The 20,304-nt window shown below is 35.8% G+C and overlaps 1 protein-coding gene across 1 annotated transcript; it reads left to right on the forward strand.

The window, feature by feature from the left end:
* The first annotated feature begins 374 nt into the window (after nucleotides 1-374).
* Nucleotides 375-19,830, forward strand: LOC309605404 (olfactory receptor 5G3-like). Its single transcript, XM_082341254.1, is given in 3 exon segments — nucleotides 375-5,456; nucleotides 5,460-5,792; nucleotides 5,796-19,830. Coding segments are annotated over 3 exon segments (936 nt in total). The 5' UTR covers nucleotides 375-5,012; the 3' UTR covers nucleotides 5,955-19,830.
* Nucleotides 19,831-20,304: the final 474 nt, after the last annotated feature.

Below are 20,304 nucleotides of genomic sequence, written 5' to 3' on the forward strand. Positions count from 1 at the left end.
CCTACCTCAAGAAACAGGAAACATCTCGAATAAACAACCTAACCTTGCACCTAAAGCAATTAGAGAAAGAAGAACAAAAAAACCCCAAAGCCAGCAGAAGGAAAGAAATTATAAAGATCAGGTCAGAAATAAATGAAAAAGAAATGAAGGAAACAATAGCAAAAATCAATGAAACTAAAAGCTGGTTCTTTGAGAAGATAAACAAAATTGATAAACCATTAGCCAGACTCATCAAGAGAAAAAGGGAGAAGACTCAGATCAATAGAATTAGAAATGAAAAAGGAGAAATAACCACTGACACTGCAGAAATACAAAAGATCATGAGAGATTACTACAAGCAACTCTATGCCAATAAAATGGAACTGACCCCCCTACACAGAGGGCAAGGAGAGACTGAAGAAAGAGGTAGACCACTCCAGACAGGTAGGTGGCAGTTTAATAAGCAAGGGAACTTATAAGGCTTGTCTTGGGAAGCTGCAAGATGAGTGGATCTCTGCACCTGCCTGCCAGCATCTTAAAAGTTTATAAAGAGACCTTAACTGGGTTCAGTTACATATACCGTCCAGGTGACCTCAACAACACCTTACTCTCTCAAGGCTGTGTCCTTGAAAATGACTCTCACAGTGGGGATGGTGGGAAGAGAGTACATTCCAAGGACAAAGGAGAGAGTGAGGAGCCTCTGACTGTCCAGGGCCAGCTCGAGGGTCAATAGCAGTCATGTCCTTTCAATGACCGTGAGGAGCCTCATTGTCCGGGGCGAGCTTGAGGGTCGATCAGCAGTCATGTCTTCTCAATGACCTCCTCCAGCATGGAGTCAGCCATCTCACTGACCATCACCTCATGCACTTTTATCATATTTTTAAAAAAATGTTCATGTTAGAGGGAATTTATCTTGTAAATATAAAAGAGAAGCATGTTCCTATAATAGAATTTGCTTTATCATATTTTTTTCTTATTACTCCTTCCTCTTTAAGTTCAATAAAGTGTCATTTCATTTATTTATTTATTTTTTGTTATTGTTTTCCTTATACTTTTGGCTGGTTTCAGGTAGAAGAAAAGGGTAGAACTGCCTTTGTCCTGCCTTCTTTAATCAGAAGTATATAATTTAAATTGCTACATTTAAACCATTATGGATTGTGGGATATCTTTAGTTTATTTTCCACTTCATTCAAAAATACTTATAGAATAGATCTTATTTGCAACTTTCTGAGATAGATACTTCATAGATTACAGACAATTATAAGCCCATGTCCTTGAACCCCAAAATATCAGATTATAGTCAAGATGAGCTATGAATAAAATACTATGGGGGTTGCAGGAGTGGGAGAACACATCCCTCTTAGGGGATCAAGAGAAGCGTTCAGAGAAAGTGGTGATTGTGGTCATCCAACCTATCTGTATTACTTTCCCATTGCTGCCCTAACAAATTACTACAGACTTAGTGGCTAAAACAACACAAATTATTTTAGAGCTGTGGTTCAAAAAGTCCTATGCAGATATCACTGGGCTAAAATCACAGTGTTGGCAGGATTGCATTGCTCCTGGAAGTTTTGAGGGAAAATAAATTTCCTTGCTTTTTCCAGATTGTAGAAGCTGCCCACATTCCTCGGCTCATGGCCTCCTTCCTCCATCTTCAAAGCCAGCAAAGTTGAATATCTCTGACCATTTTTCCTTAGCTACATCTCTCTTTGACCACAGCCCAGAAAGGCCCACTAGATGTTCTCATCTCAAGGTTCTTAATTTGATTACATCTACAAAATCCCTTTTGCCATGTAAGGTAACATATTTATATATTTCTGGGACTAGAAGATGGACATTTTTGGAGACCATTATTCTGCCTACCATGCTATCTCCTCAGATACTATATTTTCTTCTCTCCTCTATGAACCTTCATTCCAACTACACTGAGTGTTCCCTCCTTCCTGCCTCTATTTATCTCCTTGCTCCTACCTGGAATGCCTTTCCTGTTAACTTCAGATAATCTCAGAATTGTTTGTCCTTCCAAACTAAATCCTTTCATGAAACTTTTCCCAACCATTTCAGCTCACAATTATCTTCCCTTATTCTAAAGTCCTGTGATATGTTTTGCCGTGAACCAAGCAAATGGTACTTTGAACTGTAGGTTTTCTTTTTATTCCTAGGTCTTGTTTCCACAACTAGGCTGTAGGTTCCTAAAAATAATAACTGACATTAATGAGCACTTACTTGGCGTGTACTCTTGTAAGTGCTTTGCATTTAATAATTCATCTAATTCTTCCAGTGTGAGCAAGGTATCATTATCATCCCCATCCTACAGGTGAGGATACTGAGGCACAGATAGTTAAGAACAAATAAAAAATAGACAAAAAAGCAAAAAAAACCACTTCCTCAAAGGGACAAGCCATGGAGCTGGGATTTGAACCTAGGCTTCAGGATCCAGGCAGAATACTACTTCATCCTAGCTGGTGCTCAGCTGTTTAGCACATCACTCTCTATGGATGGAAATGAGGGTCTGTTTTTGCAAGGAGGATCTCAAAGTGGAAAAAAGCATTATTTTTTCAGGAATCCTCTATTTGAGAAAAGACATTATTTTTGAAATAAATTTGGCACAAATGCCAATGATATCACTTTAATTTTGTCCCTTCAGTGTACATTTTTGAGTTTTTAGTTCTTCAGAGACCTGGCTTTAGAGTAGTTAAAACTATGAGGAACATGCGTTCCTTATTTGTGCTGGACCTGAGTTAGTGTTCAGGATAAGGTGCATCTCTTGACCATCAGCCTCATCAGCTTGAAGGCTTATCTTCTTTACCAAGTGCTTAAGGTATCATGCCTGTTGTGGAAGCTCACTACCAAGAAGGAAATTAAATCTTCCAAACTGACTTTCTGATAAAGACTGAAAATCCCTGGGTTTCGCTATTCATCTTGAAGCAGTGAATGGGGAAACAAAAAATTCTCTTAAAGAAGTGAGTATTCCATGGTTTGGATAAAAAGAACATTTAAAATTTGGTGGAAAGACTTAAGATGAATTTGGCTTTTGGGAATATAAACTCACCACCCCAAGTACTCCAAAGAGAATGGTCTTTGGTGTTTAGTCCAGCTTTTCAGGACACCAAACAGCTAATTTTTTGACCTTTTTCACCTGAATTTGTTCTTTAGTTTTTAATAATATAGAGGTAACGCAATGTCCAGGAAGAATTCTAGAGTCATAGATGCTAGAAATGGAAACGGCATAGAGATCATTCCCCTTATTTGCAGAAGAGGCTGTGTGTCCTATTCAGGTTCACGTGCTGAATAGTGGCAGGTGTAGCATGCTACCCTCACCACACACACTTACCTGGAATGTCCATAAACATCTACCATCATTTCCTGCAAGTTCCAATATAACTTTAGAACTGTTTCAGACATGAAATTAAAGCAATATTTTCACCAACCACTTCAGCTCACAGTGATCCTTCCTTCTGAAATCCTGTGGCATGTTTTGTCTTGGACCAAGGAATTACTACTTTGACATGTAGAGGTTTTTTTTTTTTTCTTTCTAAGTCCTGTCTCCCCAACCAGGTGTAAATTCCTAAAAATAATAACTGACATTATTAGTTGACATTTAATAAGCAATTGCCTTGTGAAAAATGGATCCTATAGATATTTTCTCAAATTATAATAATAAAATAAAAAGACATGAACATTATTTTAACTACTGTTTTGTACTCTGCCATTTCAAGTTCCACATCTTAATTATTATATCTTCAAAATGTGGTATTTTTTGTCTTGTTTATAGAGGGAACTGAGTTGATTATAAACATGATATGAAACTAGGATTTTTCTTATGGATATTCATACACCTTGTGCTTCTTACTGTAATTTTAAACAGCTTGATACCTTCTTCCTCAATTAATGAGTCAGAAAAATAATATTTACCTAAAAATTGTGCCTAAATAAAAATGTTAAGCATTTGACATTTTACACATTTTATTAATAAAATAGATGTTACCTGTTAAAATTTTGTCTTGAATATGTCTCTAAATATTATAAAATTAGGGGAAATAATTTTATTATTTGGATTGAGTATATTCATACATTTATAAAAATTATAAGTAGAAATCACCTAGAGATGAAGTCAGATGAGCTTATGGCAGATACTTATTTTTTACATCGTTTCCATAAAAAGTTGCTATGCAGTATTTGACAGATAAATTAATCTCAAAGGAAGGACATCTCAGTCCCTCCCAAGGCATTATATTCCATTATTCAAATTATATGATTGGTGAAATTTTCTTCACACTATTTAACCTCAATCTTAAATCCTCTGTTCTTCCTTGTGCCACTTCTATCTTCAGAATGGTCAAAGAGTAAACAAATCCAATCTCTATTTGCAAGACAGTCCTCTATAAACATAAATATAATTGTCATGTGTTATAACATTATCTTCTTCATGCTAAATGACCCCTCTGGCATTTGTATACATTTCCTTTTCTAATTCTTTTATAAGGGGAATAGATTAATATACCCAGATATGAATGTTGTTTTCATAACATCTGAATGGTACTATTCATTCCATCAAGACAGGAACTGAAAGGGCTTTATTCCTGTTTTGTTTAGCTTATCCCAAATGTCTATTATCAGGATCTAAATTTTCATTTGTGTCTTACAATATCACTGGTAACTGTATTCCTAGGTGGTGTTCTTATCTGATCATGCAATAAAGATGAAATACGAAGACTGAATCTCATTTCAAATACAGTTTTAGAACCCAAAGGAGTTTTAGATATTATAGTTAGACTTTTGATGGCAGAGGGTGCTGAATCCAAAAAGACCAAGTATGAATTCTCCAAGTTTACATGGGATCTGTGCATAACTGACAGGGTCTACTACCCAGAAATACTGTCAACCAGTCTAACACTATTTCCATAACTGCCTCCTATACAGATTTTTTAAAAAACCTGTAATTAGTTTAAACGACTATTTTATATGTGCTGATTGATTTTTTTAAAAAATACAATATATTTTTTATTTCTTATAAAGGTTACAAATAACCAATGGAAGATCAGAATCAGACAGCAGTGACCAAATTTCTTTTCTTGGGCCTCACAGATCATCTCTATCAGCAGATTGTCCTCTTTGTCATTCTTCTCTTTGTCTATCTTGCCACAGTGGGGGGCAATTTGGGGATGATCATTCTTATATGGATGGATCCCAGACTCCACACACCTATGTACTTTTGTCTTAGCCATTTGTCCTTTGTAGACATGTGTTCCTCTTCTTCCATTGCCCCCAAGATGCTGTGTGATATCTTTGCAGAGAAAAAGGGCATCTCTTTGATGGGTTGTGCCGCACAGATGTGGTTCTTTGGTCTTTTTGTGGCAACCGAATGTTTCCTCCTGGCTTCCATGGCCTATGATCGGTATATGGCCATCTGTAAGCCCTTGTTGTACACACTCGTTATGTCCCAGAGGGTCTGTGTGCAGCTGGTTATAGGCCCTTAAGCTGTGGCTCTTATAAGCACCATGACCCATACCGCATTGACATTCTGCTTACCCTTCCGTGGTCCAAATATTATCAATCACTTTTTCTGTGATATTTCACCACTGCTTTCTCTAGCATGTGCAGACACCTCGATGACTAAATTTATGCTCTTCATCTTGGCTGGAGCAATAGGAGTACTCAGTGGCCTGATCATCACAGTCTCCTACGTTTGCATCCTGATGGCCATCCTGAGGATCCAGACGGCTGATGGGAGGAGGAAGGCTTTTTTTACTTGTTCTTCTCACCTGGCAGCTGTCTCCATCCTATATGGGACTCTTTTCTTCATTTATGTTTGACCTAGCTCAGGTACCTCCCTAAATCTCAATAAAGTGATTTCTCTCTTTTACACCATGGTGACCCCCAAGTTGAACCCCCTCATCTACAGCTTGAGGAACAAGGAGGTGAAAAATGCATTCAGTAGGAAGTTTGAAAGGAAAAAAAAAATTTTAAGGTAGATAAGATGGATTTCTAATTGTGGTGCACCACAGATGTTGATTCAATTATGTGTGGTAAAAAGAATGCCGGACTGAGAATTAGAAAGTCTTTAATTCCTGAGTCTGCCAATTCTGAGGTCACTTATATACTGGAAATATTTTTTATATTGTTTTTTCTTCAGTCTTCTCCTTTGCAAAATGATGGGGAATATAAAAATTTTACATATATATTGAAGGTAAAAATGTAATATATGCCATAAGAAAATCCAGGAGAACATTTATGCGTTCATTTTTTTTAACATCTTTATTGGAGTATAATTGCTTTACAGTGGTGTGTTAGTTTCTGCTTTATAGCAAAATGAATCAGCTAGACATATACATATATCCCCATATCTTTTCCCTCTTGAGCTACCTTCCCATCCTCCCTATCCCACCCCTCTAGGTGGTCACAAAGCACCAAGCTGATCTCCCTGTGCTATGCAGCTGCTTCCCACTAGCTCTCTATTTTACATTTTGTAGTGTATATATGTCCATGCCACTCTCTCACTTCATCCCAACTTACCCTTCCTCCTCCCCGTGTCCTCAAGTCCATTCTCTACGTCTGCATCTTTATTCTTGTCCTACCCCTAGGTTCTTCAGAACCTTTTTTTTTTTTTTTTTAGATTCTATATATATGTGTTAGCATACGGTATTTGTTTTTCTCTTTCTGACTTACTTCACTCTGTATGACAGACTCTAGGTCCATCCTCCTCACTACAAATAACTCAAGTTCGTTTCTTTTTATGGCTGAGTAATATTCCATTGTATATATGTGCCACATCTTCTTTATCCATTCATCTGTCGATGGACACTTAGGTTGCTTCCACGTCCTGGCTATTGTAAATAGAGCTGCAATGAACGTTGTGGTACATGACTCTTTTTGAATTATGGTTTACTCAGGGTACATGCCCAGTAGTGGGGTTGCTGGGTCGTATGGTGGTTCTATTTTTAGTTTTTAAGGAACCTCCATACTGTTCTCCATAGTGGCTGTATCAACTTACATTCCCACCAGCAGTGCAAGAGGGTTCCTTTTCTCCACACCCTCTCCAGCATTTATTGTCTGTAGATTTTTTGATGATGGCCATTCTGACCGATGTGAGGTGATATCTCATTGTAGTTTTGATTTGCATTTCTCTAATGATTAGCGATGCTGAGCATTCTTTCATGTGTTTGTTGGCCATCTGTATGTCTTCTTTGGAGAAATGTCTGTTTAGTCTTCTGCCCATTTTTGGATTGGGTTGTTTGGTTTTTTTTTGGTATTGAGCTGCATGAGCTGCTTGTAAATTTTGGAGATTAATGCTTTGTCAGTTGCTTCATTTGCAAATATTTTCTCCATTCTGAAGGTTGTCTTTTCATCCTGTTTATAGTTTCCTTTGCTGTGCAAAAGCTTAAGTTTCATTAGGTCCCATTTGTTTATTTTTGTTTTTATTTCCATTTCTCTAGGAGGTGGGTCAAAAAGGATCTTGCTGTGATTTATGTCATAGAGTGTTCTGCCTATGTTTTCCTCTAAGAGTTTTATAGTGTCTGGCCTTACATTTAGGTTTTTAATCCATTTTGAGTTTATTTTTGTGTATGGTGTAAGGGAGTGTTCTAATTTCATTCTTTTACATCATTTATGCATTCTTATATGTGGGAAGGCATTTTATTCCTGCCCAGAAAAGCAAATGTTATAAGGGAAAGATCAACAGAGTTCATTAATAAAGGTTTCATAGACCTTGTTAAAAGCTGAACAATGGAAAGTGAGAGAACAATTGTAGAACAAGTGACTCACAATGAGTTAATGTCCCAGTAAGAACATATATATATATTTCCCAACATTTATATATATTATATACATTTTCTACATATATATATTTCTCTACTGTGTTTCATATATATATATTAACAAATGAATAGGCAATGACACAATTGGTAATGTAAATGGCCAAACATACAAATATATATAAAACTTGCTCAACCACTCAATTGCTCAAGTAAATTAAATGAAAATGACAATGCAATCCTTTTTTCCATCTATCAGATTGGTGAACATTAAACTGATTATATGCACTGCCGGTAAGGTCACCATTTGAATATGGATAGCAATTCTATACTTAGTTCCTGTAGCTAAGTGTGAATAGCTACATTTTCAGAAAGTAATTTGATGATTTCTTTTAAACTGCATATGATCTTTGACCTAGCTATCTTACATTTGTAGATCTACGCTATAGAAATATAAATACCAGACACAAATATTGAGGCATGATTTGTAGGGAGATAAAAGGAGACAACCTGAATTTGTATCATTAGGAGAAACAAGTATTCTTTCTATGAAATGTTGTGCAGCTAATTATAAAAAGAATGATTTAGATATTCATGCTTTGGTTTGGAGGAAACTCCCTGATACAATCCTAGTTGGATGGAAAAAAATCAAGTCAAAGTATAACCTGCAGAACTGATTACACTTAGTCAAAAAAATGTGGGTGTAAAATGTACCTAATGTGTAAGATATATTGATATGTGCATATATACAAAATCATGGTGAGAAGTGTGGAAGGTCACAGACCAAACTGTTAACATTGGTTACTTCAGCGGCATGATACTGGAAGTAGGAGGGCGGGCTGGCGTTTCATACTCATCTAGGTTGAACTTGTTTTATAATAAATATGTTTAATTTTGTAATTAAGATTCACACTTGAAAAGCTGCAATCTGTGTCAAAACTGAATTAATGAATTTATCAGTAAATATACAAATTGAGGGCAATGGGCTCAATACCTTCTCTTAAGGCTGCTTCTATATTCTAATGTTCTCCATTTCATGAAACACTTCTAAACATTTGTGACTGAAATCTTTGTCAAAAACCAAAAAATATGGAAAGATTCTCAGCAACTCTATGCTTCAGTCTCTCACTTTTCCCCTCTAAAGATCTGCGTTTTCCCTCTAACCCCATATCCTGTAATTTTTATACATAGTGGTATGTTTTCTCCATATTAAAAACCTTGAAGTGATAGCAAAGTACTAAGTTCAAAGTGACACAATGCAAATATGATGAAATTTGAAAAGTATACTAAATATTATTTTAAACATATCCATATAAAACTAACATCATTAATTGTCAGTCATAAAACTTTCCAACACCATTTTACTAAGAATTGTTAAAACTTGGAGTTAGGTGTGACAAAGGGAAATGTATTTTTCCTATTTTTATCAGTTTCTTTCCCAGTCAAATTTTGCCCTAAGATGCCTCTATTCTGTGTCTTTGTTATATAACATGTCTCAAATCACGTCACCTTTAAAGATTGTCTTTCCTAGTATGTCACCTGAAGTATTTTCTGTCTTTTTAATTGTTTCTTAAACATTTTTTTTTTCTTAAACATTTATGATGCAATATCTGTTGAAAGGGGATTGGGAAAAGAATAGCAGGAAGCAAGTGATAATTATAAATTTCCTCAGTGTCTCTGTGTCCCTTCCCCAAGTATATGCAAATATATTCAAAAGCAGCTGTCCTCTTTAGCTCTATTTATTGCTGTTCTGATATCTTAATGTGTGTTCTGTCTAGAATACTCTTTGTACCGTATTTACATGGATAACTCTACTTGTTTTTCATGTACAAGCAAAGTGTGGCTTTCATTCAGAGAATAACCCTAACTCTTCAATCTCATTTGAGCCGCTCTGTATTTTTCTCTTACAGCATCATATTCTTTTCCTTCAGACTTTGTAAGTATAACATGGTGCTCATTAAGGTAGTTTTTATTTTGTTTTGCTTTGTTTTTATTAGGGAGAAATGTTTGCAGCTGATTCTTCATATTAGGCAGTGACAGAAATTCACTTGGAGGTGCATTTTACACCCTGTTATTCTGTAAGTGGTTGTCCTTATTCTGTAGGAAAAAAAGGGTGATTTCCAATATCAGGAGCAGGGAAATTCTATGTCAGTTAAGGCCCCCACACACTGAAATCCCCCGATTTGTGGTATTGGTGCCTGGGAGGAGATCATCAATTTTCATAAGGTATGGTTTCTCAAGAGAACTGAGGTGTAATCCTTACCTTTGTTTCTCTGTAGGTGAGGTGTTTTTTGCCTCTGGCTTCTTTCAGAAATTTTTCTTTATCACTGATTTTCATAGTCTGAAATTTTTATATTTATGTATAGTTGTTTGTTTGTTTGGGGAATTTATCCTGCTTGGTGTTCTCTGAGCTTCCTGGATCTGTGGTTTTGTGTCTACGATTAATGGGGAAATTCTCAGTCATTTTGTTTCAAATATTTCCTCTGTTCCTTTCTCTTTCTTCTTTGGATATTCCCATCATGCATGTTATACCCTTTGTAGTTATCCCAGAGTCCTTAGATATTCTGTTCTTTGTTTTTCACTCTTCATTCTCTTTGGTTTTCAGTTTTTGAAGTTTCTCTTGCTATATTCTCAAGCACACTGATTCTTTCCTCAGCCACATCCAGTCTACAAATAAGCCCATCAAAGGCGTTTTTATTTTTGTTACAGTGTTTTTTACCTCTAGCATTTTAATCATAGCTGACTTAAATTCCTGGTCGTATAATTCCTACATCCCTGCAATATCTGGTTCTGATGTGTGCTCTATCTCTTCCAATTGTGTTTTTGCCTTTTTGTATACTTTTAATTTGTTCTTGATAGTCAGACATGATGTGCTGGGTAAAAGGAACAGCTGTAAATAGGTCTCTAGTACTGTGGTGTGAAGTGTGCGTGGAGGGGAAGTGTTCTATGTCCTATGATTAGGTCTCTTCTTTAGAGAAATTATGCCTCTGGATTGTGAACTTCACAATTGTTTCTCAGGGTCCCCCCCCACCCCCATAAGTTGGGATAGGATGGCTAGAGTGGGCTGAAGTTGGGTATTTCGCTTCCCACAGGTCAGTTGGGCTCTGATAATACCCCAGCCGCTTAGGCTTTGGTCAACTAGTTTCTCCTAGAAGTACAGAGTGCTGTGGTGTATTTGAAGATGGTACCTCTTCACCTCCCCCTGCTGGAAGCATAGGGGGATTTTGCCCAGATACTTACTGTGAGAACCTGGTTGATCTCCTGGAGGTAAATCTCACATATTGTCCATGGTTCTGATAAATGGAATATTGCCTGCCATATCAATAGTCAGAGGATGTCACAGTCATCAGTGATTGCAGCCACCACAGGAAGGTGAGCTGGTGAGCCCCGACGGAATTTAGGAAGGAAAAAGAACACCTGCCATCTGGCAGCCATCAGACTGCAGCCACTCCCTCTGGTGAGTCCTGAGGAAACTCAGGATATAAAAACACAGGATACTGGCCCCAGACAGCTGAGATACATATCAAAGGAATGATTTCAGTGAGCCCAGACTCTTGCATCTTCCCATACATAGAAAAACAGTAAATTCCTTAACTTGAGATATCTATTTTTCTCTTATTAACTGTAATCTTTTGTTCTTACTACCTGCCCTTTGTTGCAAAACTCCTATATATCCTAGCTCCTCCCTCGCCCCCTTGGAGCAGTTTTCTCAGGGTTACTTGAGATGCTGCCTCCTGGGCTTGAAGTCCTAAAAATTCCCTCTGAATAAAACATAACTCTCAACTTTTAGGTTGTGAATATACCTTTTTTAGTCTACAGTTCCCACAGTGATTTCCTCTTGTGAGTCTGCTCTGGTCAGCTGTGACTCCTTGCATTCACCTGTTGGTCTCTCCAGTCTTGGGGGCAATGGTTTACTCTGTGTCCTCTCCTCTCTTAAGGATCCAAGAAGTGTTGTTGATTTTTTCAGTCTTTTCAGTTTTAGGGCAGAATGGTGACTTCCAAGCTCCTCACATGCAGACCTAGAAACCAAAAGTGCCCTCATGGTTTTTGTAATAATATTCCTTCTGCCTGAGATCACTTCTCCTCCAATTGGAAGTACAATATTGTTAAGCACCTGGTCCTCCTGATATTTAGGGCAATTACTCTTTGTAGGGTACCATGATATCTGCTCATAAAAAAAAGGGAGGAAAGAAGGAAGGAAGGAAGGGGGAAAGGAGGGAAGGAAAGAAGAAAAGAAAACTCAAATAGCTAATCACACTGAAAGGGAATATGAAACATTTTATGATTAACTCATGACTATTCCCAAAGGACCTTCTATTAAAAAAGGACAATTATGTTCTTGTGGAATTTTAGAAATATGTGATAGAGTAGTAAAGGAGAATTTTTTGAAAAGAAAGTCAGTGCTTCCTGGTACTTTCTGATGAAGCCAGTAAGGGGAAGGAGATAGTTTTGAGCACTCAGGGAAATAATGACACTTGCTCTCAATTGCCTCTACTTTGTTCTCTTTTATAGTCAACTTTGTTAAAAATTGGATCTTTCTTCTGAGAGATATTTAACTGATATAGTCTTCTGAATGGATACAGCAAATATATCTTATATATTTTTAATATATGTAAACTTTGTATGTGTCTACATATACACACACATACTGTACACACACACACAAACACACGCAATACAGCAAATATATAACGGAGCAAACATTATACTAGCTTAGGGGGAGGTCCTGAAATGATGAAATGATCAGTTTAAATAGGTATTACAATACTAAATTTTAAGATAAAAGTGAGAGGGTTGCAATAAAAAGGCATGTGTAATTATGCAAAAAGAAATACGGGTGGGATCCTGGTTTTACAGCATATGCAATAGTTGACTCAAAATAGATTACAGACTTAAATGTGAGACCTTAAACTGTAAAAACTAGAAGAAATCATAGGGGGAAAGATCCTTGACGTTGGCGTTGGCAATGATTTTTTGAATGTGGCACAAAAGCCCAGAAAAAGCAAAAATAAACAAGTGGACTATATCAAATTAAAATGCTTCTGCACAGCAAAGAAAACAATCGTCATAATGAAAAGACAAATTGTGCATTGGGAAAAATATTTGCAAACCATAGATCTGATAAGGAGTTAATATCCGAAATATGCAAGGAACTCAAACATCTCAGTAGTAAAAAAAAAACAACCTTATTTGAAAAATGGGCAAAGGACTTGAATAGACATTTTTTCCAAGGAAGACCTACAAATGACTAATAGGTATATAAAAATATGCTCAACATCACTAGTCATCAGGAAAATGCAAATTAAAACCACAGTGAGATATCATCTCACACCTGTTGGGATGACTATTATCAAAAAGACAAAAGATAACAAGTGTAGTCAAGGATGTGGAGAAAAGCAAACCCTTGTACATTTTTGATGGGAATGTAAATTTTTACAGACATTATGGAAAAGAGTTTGGAGGTTCCACTAAAAATAAAACTACCATATGATACAGCAATCCCACTTCTACATATATATCCAAAGAAAATGAAATCAGTACCTTGAATAATCTGAATGTCCACTGATGGATGAATGCATAACGAAACTGTGATATATCTATGTCTATGTCTGTCTATGTCTATGTCTATATGTCTATGTCTGTATGTCTATATCTATATCTATATCTACATCTATATCTATATCTATCTATATCTATCTATTCACTTTAAAAATGAAGGAGATCCTGCATTTGGCAACAACATGAATGAATCTGGAGGATATTATCCTAAGTGAATAAGCCAGACATAGAAAGACAAATACTGCGTGATCTCACTTACATGTGAAGTCTAAAATAGTCAAATTCATAGAAATAGAGAGTAGAACAGTGGTTATCAGGGACAGGGAGGTATGGGAAATAGGGAGATATTGGTCAAATGGTGCGAAGTTTCAATTACGTGGGATGAACAAGCTCGAGAAATCTAATGTACAGCATGGTGACCACAGTTAATAATTACTTTATATTATACTGGAAACTTGCTAAGAGAGTAAATCTCAGGTGCTCTCACCACACACAAAAAATGATAATGATGTGAGAAGATGGATGTATTAATTAGCTTGGTTGTATTAATTATTTCACTATGTGTATATGAAACATCATGTCGTACTTCTTAAATATATACAATTAAAAAATAAAATTTAAAAAAAGCATGTGGAATTTTACTTTCTCCCTTTATAGCATGAAAAATACAAGTAATTTTCTGTCTACATTTGGCAATAACTAGACCGCTTATTGTTTGGTTTTTGCATTTATATTAAAAATAATATATGTTCATGGTAAATAAGATTCCAATAAGATATGCAAGTGAGTACACAATAAGAAATGATCATCCCAGCCCAGATCTCCAGCTTCGCTCTCTAACATGGATCAGTATTAATAGTTCCTGGGTTTCCTTCTGGAGGATTTTTATCCATTTACAAGAATGTATATATGAGTATATCTTTCTACTCTCAGGCAAATGGGAAGATATTGTACACACTTATGAGCATTTCTTTTTTTCTAATTTAAAAAATAGCTCAGAGATAAATATGTTTCAGTATTTTAATTAACTAACTAACTCAACATATATTTATCAAGTGCTACTGTGCTAGGTGCTATATGGGGTCTATGCTAGGGCAGGGACATAATACACTGGTGAGCAAAAATAGTGTCCTTGGGGGTTTGTGGTTTAGGGAAGAGACAAGGAAATATATTACTGCAAATATATGTACACTGTTCAGCATAACAAGGCCTGCAAAGTTGGTGTTCTTGGTCATGGACACTTGGAAGGGTATGGATTTTCTAAGTAATTAGAGCAGCAGAGACTGGCTAATGGAAGATGCTTCTTGTTGAGCACATGTGTGGATACTTTAAACACGGTATTATTTTTATACACCACAAGGTGGCAGAACTTCTCCAAGAAAAGCGTCTTTCCTTTGCTGGAGTTGGAATGTATTTTTTGACTGTACACATATGGACATAAATAATTATATAGAAAAATAAACATTTAAAATATATCATTCATAAACAATGTCATTAATTGTATTTAATACATTTATAAATAAAGGAAAATAATTCTTTTTTATTTCTGTTATGTAGGTTACATTAATGCATGCCTGTTACTAAGAAGAGTCAAAATCCCTAAAGTATATAGAAGAAAAATGAAAGCTCCCTTCAACCTTCCCCTTTATATTTAGCCTGATTCAAACTCAAATTTATTTTTTTTTAAGATTAATTTTAGTTTCATGGCAAAATGTTTTGGAGAGTACAGAAGATAACTCCTTTGAACAGATTTTTTTCCCTTTACATTTGCCCACAAAGATACAATATTAAAATATTTTGCTTGCTGTTACATTTCCATGATTAAGTTATCTTTCCTGAAGGTAGGGACTACATGTTTGTTTGCTTTTGATTTTTAACAATTGCAATGCCTATTTGTCTCACCTCTCATATATCTCTCACAGTCTTGTCAGAGCACCACTGGGTAGAAAGTTATGAAAAATTAGATAGGAATTTCACATTACCAGAAAAGCTGCAGTTTCTGAGATTTTATGCCGTCTCCTCCCAAGGATATGAAGAGCACCTCAGTGTTCAAAATAGAGAAGTTAAACAACAACAATATTAATATTAATTCTAAATTTATATATTATATATTTTAAACAAGGTTCTGAATGCTTTACGTGTATTAACTTATTTTACAAATTATTCATAGAATCTTAAACACAGTTGCTGTGCATTTACAGTTTTTAAAAACAATTTTATTTCTTAGAGAAATGTTACATTTTATACATTTTTATTTTAGTTGTGTGATGTTTAGGAAAGTTCTCCGCTGCTCTAGGCAGGTTTTCTCTCTTTGAATTGTTTGAGGTTTGAATGAGATAATATCCATAAAATGTTCAACCCTGTGCCTGGCATTTAGCAAGCACTTAGAATTTTAAAATATTCCTTCTATTAAGTATTGAAATTTAGGGACAGGTGTGGAGGGAACCCTGAGTTATTGGTGTTAGTAGTGCTTAGTACAAAGTACACCTGGTTGGGGATTACCTGGTACAAAGTGCAGTGAGTGATTGAGACAGTTTATGCGGGAAAGTAGGGAATGCCAAATGTTTTAGGTTAATTCTTGAATTGTGTGGCATGAGTAGAAGCATGCAAGGTGGAGTAGCTTGCAAGAGCATTGCAGGCACAAGGAACAGCATATTCAGATCCAAGGAGAGGCTTTCCCATGTAATAACATGGAGTTCTAAGGGTCTGCCCCATAGAGAGCATGGTGCTGGTGAGTAGCAGAAGATGTGGCTGGAAGGGGAGGCTGTAATTTATGAGCCTTTTTATGTCATGTAGAGGAGCTTGACCCATTATCTTGTCAAGTTCCCATATTGGTCCGAGGTTGTCTAGAGGGGCTGGTGATTTACAGTAGGGTCACAAGCAGTAACATTTTTCTTTAATTTAGGTTCTATTTATAGAAGTGCAAATGACTCAGCCTTAATCTGTCCAGTCTTTTTTTATTTTTTAAAGGTAAAAAAAAATATTTTAATGCAAAAGACACTGTAAACAAAGTCAGAGGCAAACAGCAGACTGACAAAACATATACTGTGAGATATTATCTGTCACAGTTATAAAATAGAAGGTTTTTTATAATTGTCTACTTAGTAACACAAAAGAAAGAACTCGGTAGAAATTTTGGGCATTTTATATGCTATACTACAGAAGAATAAATACAAATAGCCAATAAATATATGACTACTTATACAGCAGAAACTAACACAACAATGTAAAGCAATTATACTCCAATAAAGATGTTGAAAAAAAAAAGGCTGTCCAGTCTTTTTGTGGGGGAACTACCCTATTATGTAAGAGTCTCTCATAAATTGAAGAACACAGTCACTGAATATGATCTTGTTCCTTTATTCTATCCTTCCAAAAAATGGCCTCTGGCCCCTGTGTATGACATAGTTGCACTAAGCAGCTTTGTCGTCTTGCATTCCCTGAGTGGTCCTTAGCAATCCTAGGTGCTCTGATGTTTTCTGCCCTTGCTTTACCTTAGTTCCCCCTCCATTCTTTGCTTCAAGATTGGGCATGCTTGGATGAGCACTGGGGATGTTGTTTAGATGGAGGAAGTGCTCTCCTGTCCCACCTGTAGTGGTGAAAGACTCTCTCTAAGTCACAGTATAGGAGTGACTTGTAGGTTTTACAGGGACTCTAAGACACAGCACTTTGCCTGACAAAGTATTGTTTCCTCCTTTTCTTTCCAGGACTCAGCTATGAATACTTGAGTACATCAAAAGGCAATCTTTTTAAATTGACAAACAAAAAATTTTATATATTTAAGATGTACAATATGATGTTTTGATATACATATACATTGGGAAATGATTATCACTATTAAACTAATTAACACATTCATTACTTTGCATAGTTACCATATTTTTGTGAGTGATAAGAGCTCTTGAGATTTACTCTCTCAGCAAATTTCAAGTATACGATACACTATTATTTACTATAATCACCATGCTGTATATTGGATCTCCAGAACTTCTGAATCTTAAAACTGGGGAAGTGAAAGTAAATGTAGTTCCATTTTTAACTTTTTTATATTTTATTACAAACTGTTATTGAAATTATGAAAGCAATCTCCAGCAAGATTTTATTTTCTTTTATTTGGAGTGTCTACAGAGAGAGTGCCTAATTTAAATCCCCAGTTCTGCCTCTTACCATCTGGATATTTTGTGTAACTGATTTAAACTTCCTAAACCAAAGTTTCCTCACCTAAAAATTGGAGATAATGAAACGGGATTTCAAGTGAGGAATAAATGAGATTAGGAGTGCTTATTACTGTGCCTCCCTCAAGTTAGGGCTTAATGAATATAAGTTGTGTGGTAGCCAATCAGGGGAATAAAAGGCATAATGTGCTAATAACTTTTATAAAGGAGAATAGATTTTTAAAAAAAATTCTCTCTCTAATAAACTTTATTTTGAGGATAATGATGGTATTATAATTCACTCATTCATGACTTAATTTTTTTCATACTTCCAAGTCTTTGCATTTATGGTTTTCTTTGGAAGAAATCTTCTTTGCTTCAGCTAGGTTCTGGCCAGGAAACAGAAATCCCAGCAATTATTTTTACAGAGAAAATTTAAATGTAAAAATTGCTAACTGGTTGTTGAAGAATTGAAAAGACCAAAAGGAAAAACTTGAGTATAAAAGAAGTAGCAACTTTAGGAAGCAGCTATAACATTTAGGGTTGGGGCAAAAAAAGGAAAAGGTTGAAATTATTAAAATTTATAGATCCTGAAAAGCTAAACTCAGACCTCAGAGAAAGTGTTGCTCTTCAGCAAAGTTCAGAGACCCACACCTATCATGTGGTGTTGAGACCCACATATTTGAGGCTTGTGTCTTTGAGGTGCTGTAATAAGGCTGGTTCAACCAATGTTGGAAAAGCTGCCTGCTGGAATCAAACACGAAACCACTGGAATACAATTGCTATATTTAGGTGAAGAAGCATTTCTAAGGTGACACTGGTAGGGACCGGAAGTGAAAACAGAAAGGAGCAAGTCTTTTACCCTCTTCCAGCTCACCAGCCTCCTTCACCTTTTGTAGTTAAAATCAAGCAGGAGACCAGTTGGCAAGGAAGAAATGCACTGTCCCAGCCAAAGCATCCTAAAGCAGAGTATAAGAGTGGGTTTGAAGCTGAGAAGCCATAGCTTAATAACTGATCCAATTTTACTATATTTCAGCACAGAGTAATATTTCTTCCATTGTACAAATTTTGTCAGACTATTATACAATTTCCTTATTTCCCCTAATATATCAAATGCTCACTTCTTTTTCCTCTCCCTGTACCTTCTACATAAATCTATAATTACATCTCTTACATATTTTATTGCACTTATTTGATGACATATGCTTGTTTCCCCTATTATGCTATTCTTTCCTTGAGGAAAGGGCCTATACCTTTTCTATCATTTGTTCCCATTGACCGGCATATTCCCTAATACTTGCATGTTCCTGCAAGATGTTGAGGATATTATAGCAGTTGAGAGAATATGTTTTGGAGTTGGGAAGAGCTGGATTTGAATCTTGTTTATTTCTGCATGTCACTAGCTCTATGATATAGCACAGTTGATGCATAATCATTTCTATTCTTCAGTTACTGCAACTGAAAATATTCCTGTGGCTCTTCTAGTAATTATATCAATTTATCTCTGATGATTGCAGGCTTTCTCTTAACTGCAACTCTCCAGGATTCTATTATTCTCATTCAAATCCAGAGGAATGGATAAAGAAGATGTGGTACATATATATAATGAAATATCACTCAGTCATAAAAACAGAAACCTAATTTTGTGGCAGCATCTCTTCCTGTCATCTCCAGCCTATTAGTCACAGAGATTTTTTGATGATCTTCTCACTAATGCATTTCCTTTTGCTGTGCTAAAGGAATGTCCTTTGGACACTTTCAAGGGATACGTTTAGACCAGTGGTTCTCACAGTGCCATCTAGGGAATTTTGGGGGATTCTTGACACTTACATGGGGTCCGTAAGCTCAATATTTCCATAATAGCCCAAGATATTATAGATATTGGCTTTATATTTCATATTGAAATTAAAAATAATACTTGTGTTTGTTATACTATCAGAGAAGAGTATCATAATTATCTGAAGATTATTTAAATATTCTTGCCTTTTCTAACTGCATATGTTTTTAAGGCTATGTGCATATATGTTTTCTTCATGTGGTACAACCAAAACAACATATCTCAATATAGTTAACCCTTGAACAGCAAGTGTTTGAACTGCATGAGTCCACTTACACATGGATTTGTTTTTCAATAATAAATAGTACAGTATGACCCCCTGTTGTTTGAATCTACAGATGGGAAACCATGAGTACAAAGGAACCATGTATATAGGGGCTGACTATAAATTATATGTGAATTTTAGACTCCATGGAAGGTTGGTGTCCCTAACACCTGCATTGTTCAAGGGCCAACTGTATGCTGAATTCAGAACACATGTTGTAAGAATTCAGCTGTCTTGTTAAAGCCAGAAATTTATAAAAACTTCAAAAACATAAAAATCTGCTCACTATATATTTTTTATTAGGGAAAAGTAGTTATAGGTATTTATTAATCTATTTTTTTGTTGACATGTATGGGTGTATTATTATTAATCTATTTTTTATGTTAACATGTAATGGGTTTATTATTTACTTTAAAAGAATTAATAAAACCTTTAACATTTCTTATTTTTTACACCTGAAATGGTAAATATTGATAGATATAGCCCACATAAACAAAGTCTCTTTGGGGTCTCCAATAATTTTTGAGTGTAAAGTGTTGCTAAGATCAAAGGATTTGAGAACCACAGTTTTAGTTCATGGTTGAATAAGTTGCACCTAATTGATCTACACCAGCATTCCTGTCTCCCCAAGCTTTAGACTCCTTACTTTACAGTATGTAAAGGCTGGTCTTGCATCTCAATTGTACTGATTGTGGACCTCTGTTGCTGTTATTTCATGGTTTATCCATCTTTGTTCAACTTCCCTGATACACCTTC

This window comes from Balaenoptera borealis (genome assembly GCF_965194805.1).
Source record: "Balaenoptera borealis genome assembly, chromosome: 11".
Lineage (NCBI taxonomy): Eukaryota > Metazoa > Chordata > Mammalia > Artiodactyla > Balaenopteridae > Balaenoptera > Balaenoptera borealis.